The following is an 11,455-nucleotide window of genomic DNA, read 5'->3' on the forward strand; positions in this document are numbered from 1 at the left end:
ATCAGGGTTGGAGCTAAACCATATTTTTCTCAAAATTAGACCAGCACTTGTGGCCTATAGTTGGACCGAATGCGGAAATATGTTCCAGTTTTCAGCCGAACTCGGGCCAAATCCGCATATCCAAAGCCTAGCCGAACACTCCGCCGGATCTGGCCCGAGTGCACTGGCTACCTGGGTACTGCATCTACCTGTCGATGAAATGATCTGTCGTTTTCAGTGAGTGGACCTGTAATAAGAGAACGTTTTTTTTGCGGGGATGTGCATCCTCTCTACTCCACTTCGGCTACCGTTCTATTTTGCCTACTAAAGGGCGCCAGCCTGTGAGGACAAATGGGCATAGGCTCAAGCCACAGAGCCACCCCGTGAACGCGTTTCGGTTCCCGTCGGTCCGGGAGTTTCAAAGGAGAAATAACTGAAATACGGGAGTTTCACGGGAGAAACAGCAAAACGGGAGGGTTTCGGGAGATGGGTGTCAAAAACGGGAGACTCCCGTTAAAAACGGGAGTGTTGACAGGTATGGTTTAAACTTTCATGTGCAAACATTTTTAACCTTGGTTTATTAGTACATTATAGGATCATGCTGGGCATTTAAAGCCTCCCAGTTAACAACTCTACTCATATAAATTAATAATTTCATTTTAAAAAGTTTGAACAAACAATTTTATTTGCAAAAAGTAAAAATATTTAGTATATACAGTCTTACGCCGTATCCTAACCAAACGCGATGCGATGAAATTCCTGCAATAAGCAATTTGTTTGTTCATACCGAACGCGAAAAGGGGGCGGGACGCGACAACTAAATCTCAAAACACAGCATATCAGAACAGTTTTTCCCTGTCCACGCAGCCTTGCACGCTGCAGCTGAAGAGTTCACAAAGAGAGATGCCTCCTGTTCTCATGACTTCTTAGGGTTGTAACGATATACCTGTATGACGACCTACCGCGGTTTGAACCTGCACGATTATTATACCATGAACAATTGCATATTACCGGTTTAACGTAAAAGAGGAAAAAAATCACCTGAGCGACTTTTTTCCTCACGTGCAACGGAGAAAATGGGAGCGTTAAATCTGATCTCCATCCCCGCCGAAAAGAAGTTAAAATCTGCAGCATGGGAATACTTTGGGTATAGAAAAAAGGAAAATCCAATTTGTAAAAAATTTGGCCACAAATTGGCTCCAATAGGAGGAAATAAATGCATGTTCGATCATATTCGAACACCATCCCTCCATGCAGATAAAGGTATGTCGGATTTATAACTTGTGATTGCATCATTTCCATGACTCAGTCAGACTTACTGATACAGCTGTGAACATCAAATGTAGAGTATAAAGCGGATGTCACGTAAAATGCACGATTGGATGGATAAACATTTTTTATATGTGAATATTAACGCGCGAAAAGACTGCCATATAAATATGTAATTTGCTTCTTTCAGCATGCCTATGTGTAGCTCGTTTTATCTACATACTGAAGTAACTTATCAATGCATTACATATGCAATGCATTATGCATTGCATATACAATGCATTATGCATTACATATGCAATGCATTACCATTGTTGGTAATGCATTTGTGTTTCATCATAAAACAGAATATACTGTAGAAGGAAAAAATCCAGTTTCTGATCAAATTTTATAGGACACTATTCTTAAAATTGTAATATCTTACCCCTCTTTTGTTATTAATAAAGTTTTATTAATTCAATTTATACACACAACATTTTAATAAAAATAAAACATTATAAAGATCTTGTTATCCATTTCATTCCCTCAAATCTCACTGTATTCCCTGTAGAAATTATTAAATAAATTATTTTTCATTTTTTGTAATTCAGTTTATTATCATAATTCTTTCTTTAGGTTCAAGCTACCTCTGCAAAGCAGCTTCTGATCCAGCTCAACCAACAGTCAAACAGTCTCTTACTGATGAGAATTATTATGTAAAACCGCCAACTGTGAAACCGTAAAACCGTGTCGTTGCCTCGGGCGATTATCATACCGTTACAACCCTACTTCAGTGATGCCTCAACGGACGCTATGCTATGATTTTAGAATCTAAACGTATCTAATCAAACGTATATAGCCTGTCCTCATCCATGTTTGGCGATTTATATTCATGAGGTGCAGAATTTACATCGAATAAGACCGTTGTATGGGCAACGTGACGTCGCAGAAATAGAAACCGTTTCTAAAATAGAAACGGCCGTTGCTCGTCGCGCAGCGCTGTCGCGGCTGGTTACGACAAAACATCTGGTTAACATGGAAAGATACCTTTTATCGCGTGTCGCAGCGTCGCGTTTGGTTAGGACGCGGTGTTAAATTATACACCTATACCTATGTTAATCAAATAACCAAAGCAAAATAAACCTAGTCGTGCCTCATATCATATTATTTTTACATCTTCATGTATGGGTAGCACAGTGGCTCAATGGGTAGCGCTGTTGCCTCACAGCAAGAAGGTTTCACAGGAAGAGGTCTTTCTAGGTGAAGTTTGCCTTGTGTCTCCGATTTTCTCACACAGTAATTTGAGTCAATTGGAGTTTCTAAATTGTCCTTGGTTGTGACACTGTGTGTGAGAGTGCCACACTGCCCCCTCTCCAGGATGTACACTGCCAGTAGCCCAAAATGCTGGGATAGGCTACAGCCCTCCTGTGATCCTGCAGATGATAAGTGGATTCGAAGAATGGATGGATCTGCACTTTTCAGTGTGATATTTCTCCATACATTGAGTTGTACCTCTCAAAGTATTGACTGTTGTGAGTCTGTACTTTTCCTCTGGCTGGTGTCTGTGACAATATGATATAAAAAATAAGCCTTAATCAGTCGTCTAAATATTGTTTAAATGAGTTAATGCAATGAATGAATACTTACAACGTCCTCCATTGTTTCTCTGTGAGCTGCATCTTCACTGTTTTTCTGTTTTCTGTCAATTTACAATCGTTTAAAGCTTAATGAGAACAACCTAAAATGTATACGGGCTCAGCTTGCCACCTCCTTAACTATTCTTTCCTCTTTTTTTTAAATTATCAGACATAATTGAAACAATGTAAATGACTAAAAGCATGCACAATAAAATGAAAAATATTTACTCTCACCGTGGTTTTAAAAAGTGGCATTAGGTGTGAAACCATCACAATTTTGGACATTCATGCTATAAAAATTTGTAAAACTGCCTTTTGTTTTTTAAATGTAATTTTTACATTTAATGTCATGTTACAGTTTAATGTATATGGCCCTGATACATAAAAAAGATCAGCGTTATAAAAGAGCAGGGATATTAAAGGCCCCCTAATCCAGAAAATATACTTTAAAATTATGTTTGAACATATCTGTGTGCCAGGAGTGTGTGTACTGAGCCACCCTAGAATGATAAAAATCCACCCATTAATTTTTTTTAAATCCCAATAAACCTCAACAGTTCTCTTGAACGAGCTGTTGGCATTCTCTCAGTAACTTGACGTCACATTGGTTGAGCCCTGCCTATGACTGTAGACTAGGGTTGCGCGGTAAACCGGTTCTGGAAATTTACCTATGTTAGATTTCAATCGGTTCAATACCAGAATTTTGCTCGTTTCGGTACTTGAAACGCTGCTGTTCCAAAATTCATCGCTATGCGGCAGTATGCCACAGGACTGACACAAAACCGGCAACATAGAAGAACAAGATGAATCGCTCTACAAGCACTTTTGCAACCATTTAAACTGAGACACTGTGAGTGATTTATTACAAAATCTACTTTTGCTGAGAGATCTTTAGATTGTTTTACAGTGTAACATATATTCTACATGCTGCGATGCGTCTGTACATCCCCATTCAACGGCATACATAACATATATAACGTCATCTCTTTTCCAGAAATCTCAGTTAGCCTACCGATCATCATGAAGTTCTCTTTTGCGTCTTATATACTGTATGTGCTCGAATTGAATTAAGTCTTATTGGGGTCCCCACCATAAGACCTTTTTTTTGGTGGGAGTGGGGGTTAGCCTCGCAATATACAATTTATACAAAATACACAATATATTTGATCATAATATGCATAACTATATACTATTTATTACAAAGGCTTACATAAAAGAACAGGCTTCTTTTACTGTATTTTGGATCAAATCAATGCAGGCTTGGTGAACAGAAATGACTTTTGAACAGTAATTTACGTCCAACAGAATAATTCTAGCAGTATGTAATATTTACTATTTTTCCCTAAAAAAAACTGGATGATTGACACTATTTGATAATAATGTTTATTCCAAAGACTTGTTTAAATGTAAAAAACTAGTTTATTAGAAATTAAAAATATAAATTGTGACAAGACTGGCTGTCAGTCTGTGTTCGTGTTTTTCAACGATTTCAGTGCAGTTTACATAGTTACGCCCAGTAGGTGGCGGCAAGGGACTGTTATGAGTGAGTCTGTCAGTCAGCAGACTATTCAACCATTTCAGTCCAAAAGTCTGCTTTATTCAGGAACTAACTATGGCTATCAATATGTCAATCATAGCTATTTCAAGAGTGAATCCCGCATTTATATGCCGATGTAATTCCTAAAACTTTGCAGTGTGTATGTGGCCGTTGGTCTCAGCAGCATGAAAAACAAGTTTTATACAATTCTCAATGGATTATATATAGCACAGAAACCGCACAACAGCACTCCCTTTATAATTACTAAAAGCTGTCACTCATCTTTCATCGAGATCACCGGAGCGATGCCAATCAAGCAGTCATGTCAACGATGTTACATGACTGGCCCATAAACAAACTTAATATAAATTATTGTAAATAATTAATTCACGAAATTTACCATATCCATTGCATGAACTTAATCACATTTGTCATTGTTATTTTTAAACAAATAAAAATATCTGAGTGTCTAATATCTAAGTCTATTTTTTACTTATGGGGATCCCAAATGCTCAATTCAAGCACTGGTTTTATTTCTCAACGGAATGTTTGTCCTGTGTATTGTCACTTAAAAAACCATGTGCTTGTTGTAAAGACATAACGCGTTTGCAGTGGCCTGTCCAGGATTTTATACATTGGGTGGCAAAGGGGGACAAGAGCACAACGAGGGGTGGCAATACCTACACGTATCAATCTTAATTTTCGCAGTTGTATTGTAAGGATTAGGAATATTATAGATTCCTAATTATTGATCCCTATTTTAGTCTGGTTCAGATCATTTTTTTAATGAAAAAAAAGGAAAATCTTTAACCTACATTAAAAATGCAGAGGGTTTAGGTGATGGTTACCATGACGACTTCTTTCTTTGAACAATAGTTATGGAATAAATAGTGTTCACATAAATTGTTTAAGGAAAAGGGGAATTCTCCCCTTAGAGGACTTTTACAGTACATGTTGTTTCAAAGCAGTTTTACAAAGGTCACAAAATAGTGCCTTAAAATCTCTCATAATCATATGTGAAATTATACATAATTCTTCTTTCATGTTTGTTGCCCAGCACAATTGAATCCAAACGTGTGCTAATTTGTATTGTTGTTTCTGAAAGACAACTGCAGACACTTGAAGTTCATTGCTGATCGTAGAACAGTTTTGAAAAGTGAATGTGATCTGAAATCCTTCCAGGCTACATCATATTTATAAAAACAGACACATGTATAAAGAATAAGTATGAATATGTACACAAACGTGCAGTTGAGTAAATAGCTGTTATCTATCGAGATCAGATTGACAGATGTAGCCCTCACCTTCTAGCATGCACAACAACTCTTTTTTTCTCCACATTTATTTATATCAAACGCATGTGATAGTTTTTTCTTGGACAGCTAGTACAGACACTTTGTGGCGTCATTTGTGTGTCGAATTAGCGGCTTACAGGTTTAACGCTACACAACAATAGAACTTTAACTTTACACTTTGCCTCATGCAGTGATTTAATTAAAGAAACAGGCTATATGTGATAGTGCGCTTTCATACTACCTTACGGATCACAGATCAACCACAGTCCACTGGACCACGAGCTTTAATTGTAACAGTAAACAGGTTTTACCACTACTATTGCTTTGGTATAATTGATGTGTGGAGATTTACATTCTCACAGACATGTCTCTGGAGAAGTGCGTTTTCTTTCAACTCGACTGCAGTTATACTACCGCTCCTGCCTGAGATATGCTGTGATCAGGCTGCTCAAATGCCGACAGTCACGCGCCAAAAAATTAAAAAATAACCATCTCCACAAACCTAATCCAAAAATTGTTTGTGCATTACATTAGTACCCAAGTCTGCATGATCAGCGTTGGGGTGGCAACAGAGGTGGCAAAGCTCATTTTTAGGGTGGCTGCCACACCTGTGGACACGCCACTGCGCGTTTGAGCATTCACTTATAGAAAGCATGTTTTTCAGTTTTTATAGATATGACGCGTTTGTCCCGTGTATTGTCACTTATAAAAACAATGTGCTCGTTGTGAATAAATGCGTTTGTGCTTTCACTCATAGAGAGCATATTTTCAGTTTTTATAGATATGATGCGTTTATCATGTGAACTTTCAATTATAAGAGCAATGTGCCGGATTTAAAGACGTAACTTGTTTGTCCATTCACTCAGAAAGCAGCGTGCTCAGTTTTTTAACAAATAACGCGTTTGTCTACTCTTACTTATACAATTTTGAGCCGAAATTTCACAGACACATTCTGTGGACTCCTAAGATTTATATTACATTTTGTAAAAGGGCTACATTTGGGGCCCTTTAATGTTAAAAAACTATTTCGTGAATGTTGCTCATAGTCTAGTTTACTGGTTTTAGAGGTAAATTTGCCTAATGCTGAGGAAAAAATCTAGATGGAACACTGGCGAGAACTAAGTGACACTGGATGTTCAGATTTGAGTAGGTATACTTGGCCTGAGAAGTCTGACAACCACTGTACTAGCACAAATGAAAAAGCAATAGTCATTTATTTATAAAACTATATAAAAACCTACCATGAAAAATCAATCCTGGCATTCTTATCTGACCATCATTTGTTGATCTCTCACCTGTGAATCCAGATGCTGAGGCTGATTATAAAACCGACCATAATAAATCCAGTACATGAGCTGATAATGTAGAGTGATATTTGTTTGGTAGGCTCCGGTCTGTTTTCTGAGACACACAAAAAAGTTAGGCAAATCTAATATCTTATTATTCAACCTGCACTCACGGGTTTCACACAAAAGTATAGGAAACAAGAGTTAAGGAAATCTTGGAATTACCTGATACTGTTAATATCCACCGTATTAGTCCTTTAGTATTTTGACAGTAATAGATGCCTGCATCAGATACTTGTATTTGTTTTATTTTCAGTTCTGTTGATTTTTCAATAAACATTCTTTTTGAGGTGAAGTTTTTCATAGTTCTGTTATTAAATAAATCTTCCGTAAAAATCACAACATTGTTTTTTTTCCATGTAATGTCGTCTCCATCCGCAGTATTGTTGCATTTTAATGTGACAGTTTCTCCTTCAAAGGCTGTTTTGTTGATGTGCTCATGAAAGGAGCTGGAAAGTCCTGATGAAAAACAAACAATCATGCAGTTAAATCAAAAAGCATAGGCCTATCATAGAGTAGTCACAAGGCACACAATTTTATGAGACATTTGCGATTGTATAATCAAAGAAAAACAAAGTACATAAAATTTAACAAGCATTGTAATATACTAAATTACAGTAACATTAATAATGTACCTTCTTGAGTTAGTAGAGTAAAGATGATGCACAGATTCAGGTGAAGAATGCTGGTTTGAAAAACCTCCATGACAAGAATTACAGTATAAGTACAAAGAAACAAGTCTGTTACTTTCTCTTAAGCATTTTAAGCACTTCTGATCAACTGATGAGAATGTGCAGAAAGAAACAAGGGGAAGTGGTTACGCGATAGTGGGACACCACTGAGAACCACTGAGCTAAAGAGAGCAACAGTGTGCAAACCGTGAAACAGCTTGAGATTCTGATTGTTTATTATAGATGTTCTCTGAAAAGAATTCACCTGAAGATTATCAACTGTGTCTTGCTTACATTAGGCCGATAGTTGTTTATTTATCAAACCGAGATTGATTTAGCTGGGACCTTGTATGAACACAAAGGCACAAAGTAGCACCTCAAACTCATGAGCATATATAACATATTTGTGCTTTTTGCAGGGTCTAATTTGGGCATTATTGGTTGCATTATTGGCTAAATTAATGCAGTTTTAAATGTTTCACTGTACATTCAGGCACTGAACTGAATAATACATTTAGCATTAAAATGACTTGTTTGATGAGTTATGAGACAAAAACCTCATAACCCACACATTTCCTGTGTCTTCTAAGACCCTGTAACGAAGATAACTAGTGGACCACAGACCCCGTTTCTTTAAAAAAGCACTCTTGACTGTTCGGTTAAACACATACATTTTTACTATCTAAGCTGATTCACGTGAAAAAAGCATCTAAGAGAGAAAAAAGGAAGATCTTAGTTTAAAACGGAATCTTTTGTGTGGAAATGCAAAGATCTGTTTAACAAACTGTTTATATGTAAATTATGCATATTTTTAATACATTCAACCAGTCTCTGTCTGAAGCTTTAATCAAAATGAAATCAGAGCAAAATTATGTGTCAAGAGAACAGGTTAACAGAAAGTTTGCATTGTCTGTTTTACTTAGGCTGGGTTGAAAATAGATCAAAATCTAATACATCATAAAACAGTGACATAGCCAGTGTGTTACTGAAGGCTGCTGGTTCAGAATGCAGAATGGGCAATCCACGAGCTTACACCTTTTTGCGCAAGGCTCAAATGTTTCAAAATATAAATTAATTGTTTTTGTTTATTTTTACTTTCCTTGCATGGACCATTCTGTTAAAAGTGTCAGTTAAAAGTAATTCATATACACATACAGTAGAAAAGCAATAAAGCAAAGTGACATGCGTTACAGATATTTAACCTACAGTAATGTGCAACATCTTTTCTAATAATAAATAATAAAAATACACTAAATAACACAAATGTGTTGCTATTGTATTATATGAACAGCAGTGACAGCCAAAAAAGTGGTTAAAGAAGAATAGATGTTTGTACATCTTGTGTACATAAGACTCATAGTGCTTTGACCAAATCTTACACTGTCTTACACTGCAGCTTTCTCTGGCCAAGAATTGCCGACTTAAAAGGGTCTGTCTGACTGACAGGTAAAGTAGCTACTACTACTAATAATAATAATAGTAATAATAAAAACGTTAATAATGGCTGGAAAAAATTTCATGACATCAGTCATCCTAAAATCACAAAGTTATTACAGGTATAGTTCACCCAAAAAAATTGTAAGAATGTTAGCAATTTTCAGTTATGGGACATCCACTACTAGTTGTTCTGTTGAACACAAAATTAGATATTTTGAAGAATTTTGGAAAACAAACAAACGTTGTGTCGAACCAACAAATGGGGTTCGCTCTTGAGAACCTATCGCTTCCGACTATTTTAGAAAAGGCCAATGAAATTGGCGAATGAAATTTGCATGCCAGACTCCGCCCCCGGATATCCAGGCATAAAAGGGAGACGGCTCAAACACACTCATCGAGGAGGGGGATGGACGCAATGTCTGCTTCCAGCACGCTGGGGCTGATGTTGTGGATACGTCCTGCCTGCACTGCGGGCGGTTGATGAATCAGACGTTGTGTTCATGGGTGGCTGTGTTCCCACGGGACTCAGCCACCATCTCGTCTGCTTCCCGTTCCGTGACAGCAGGGCTACGGCCCTGCCATCCATTATGGCGAGCAGCGAGGGTGATATGAGGATTACTGTGAGCGTTAATCCGTCAGCCACTGGCTCGCGGACCGTTCGGACCTCGTCTCGCTCGTCTGACCGTTCCCCAGGAGATGGTCCCACCGTCTTGTTCCTCAACCACGTATTCGGAAACGGTGCATGATGATGAGATGTCCCTTGCAGCACCGGAGGGTGACTTACTGGCATCTGACTCCGACGATTCCTCAGAGCTCCCTCCCTCGGGGGGTCGAGCCCAGGAAGAAGCGGACGTCGAAATGTTAGCCATGCTTTCCCGGGCCGCCATGAGCGTTGGGCTGCAGTGCCCCCCAGTGCCGTGTTTACCAGAAGTGCATGAGGAACTTAGTAAGGCCTGGAACGCGTAAAGACGTAACCAGTAAAGGCGCGTCCACGTCCAACAAGTTCTGTCGCCCTCTCTTCCCTTGAGGGTGAGGCAGCTAGAGGATATGTCTCAAGATCGCCCCTGCCCATTAGGAGTGAGGGCACACTCCACTCGGGGTGTAGCCTCCTCGTGGGCATTGGCTCAGGGCACCTCTCTGGCAGACATCTGCAGAGCTGCGGGTTGGGCTACGCCCAACACCTTCGTGAGGTTCTACAACCTCTGAGTAGAACCGGTGTCAGCCCGTGTCTTACATGGTAACAGGTAAGACCGGCGACCTGTAGGGCGTACGCCTGCGTAAGGTAGGGGAAAAAGAGGAGAGTAGTGACTGGTAGTCCCTTAGGTCAGCAGGATTCTTGGTCTTGCGCCATTTACCTTTCTGCAGCCCTGAGTGTATTCAGATGTTCATGGTGGATGTCAGACAGCCAAGGGCAGGAGGGGGTGGTGCCAGCTGGCCTGGAGGACAGAGGACAAAGGTTATCTAGACAGGATGTAAGTGTTGAGTATAACGTGTCGTTGGCAGTGTCAACATCTAGAGATGCAAAGTTGGAGGGAAGAGAGGATGTCACTTTAGCAGAGTGGGGACTAGGGGAGAGAGAGCGAAGGTTCCGTCTAAAATAAACAATGGTGGTGGTGTAGGTGTAGTGCATATAGGAAGGATCATGTTGAAAGTGATGAAGAAGTGGTCAGAAATGTGAAGAGGTGTGACTTTAATGCTATCTGTGGTGAAGTTACAGGTGTAGATGAAATCATGCTGGTTTCTTGATCTGTGAGTACCGGCTGTGGCGAGGCACGTGAGGTCAAACAAGGTGGTGAGGGTGTGTAAGTCAGAAGCATAGGGTTTCTCCAGGTGGATGTTGAAGTCCCCAAAGCCTACAAGAGGGCCGCCATCCTCTGGGAATAATTCTTGAATTCCAATAAGAGGTTTTAGTACTGTTTTGATTTGATCTCACCGGTGTCTAAGACAATGTTGTAGTGTGAGTGTTTTGAGGGTGCGTGTTTCATGTTTGTGGGAAAAGTTTGATTTTTCAGAAAGTTTGAATGGTTTTGAGTGGAGGGCTTCATTTTGACCCAAAAATAGGATGTTGAGGGAATTGGATGAGAATATATGGATTTGTGTTTAGAGTTCAGAGAAAGGGAGCCATAGTTTCAAGAAATGTGTTTAAGCAATTGTTAAAAACTGTAATCTATCAAGGAAAACAGAAACACAAAGTCTTTTCAACACACTTGAATGATTAACCAGAGAGAATGATAATAAAATGTTCCACTGCAAGAGCTTTGAAAGATCTAATCATATGATCAGCTCTGCTGTTGTTTTGGAAAAT

The 11,455-nt window shown here is 39.0% G+C and overlaps 1 protein-coding gene across 2 annotated transcripts; it reads right to left on the reverse strand.

The window, feature by feature from the left end:
* Positions 1 to 653: 653 nt before the first annotated feature.
* LOC130555799 (uncharacterized) lies at positions 654 to 7,786 on the reverse strand. 2 transcript variants are annotated; one of them, XM_057336267.1, is made up of 6 exons: positions 7,678 to 7,786; positions 7,208 to 7,501; positions 6,992 to 7,097; positions 2,875 to 2,926; positions 2,740 to 2,789; positions 654 to 2,660 (listed from the first exon to the last, which is right to left on the reverse strand). In XM_057336267.1, exons 1-6 carry the CDS (start codon positions 7,745 to 7,747, stop codon positions 2,642 to 2,644), a joined length of 591 nt encoding a protein of 196 aa, XP_057192250.1. In that variant the 5' UTR covers positions 7,748 to 7,786; the 3' UTR covers positions 654 to 2,641. The 2 variants fall into 2 exon arrangements, with proteins under 2 accessions (XP_057192250.1, XP_057192248.1); XM_057336265.1 differs by having other exon boundaries at positions 654 to 2,789.
* Positions 7,787 to 11,455: the final 3,669 nt, after the last annotated feature.

The sequence above is a fragment of the Triplophysa rosa genome, linkage group LG6 (assembly GCF_024868665.1).
Source record: "Triplophysa rosa linkage group LG6, Trosa_1v2, whole genome shotgun sequence".
Classification (NCBI taxonomy): Eukaryota; Metazoa; Chordata; class Actinopteri; order Cypriniformes; family Nemacheilidae; genus Triplophysa; species Triplophysa rosa.

Coding starts and splice junctions, on each gene's coding strand:
- LOC130555799 (XM_057336265.1), bottom strand. CDS start 7,747: ATGGAGGTTTTTCAAACCAGCATTCTTCACCTGAATCTGTGCATCATC. Junction 2,927..6,991: donor CTCAGCATCTGGATTCACAG/GTGAGAGATCAA, acceptor GTAAATTGACAG/AAAACAGAAAAACAGTGAAG. Junction 2,790..2,874: donor GAGAAACAATGGAGGACGTT/GTAAGTATTCAT, acceptor ATATTGTCACAG/ACACCAGCCAGAGGAAAAGT.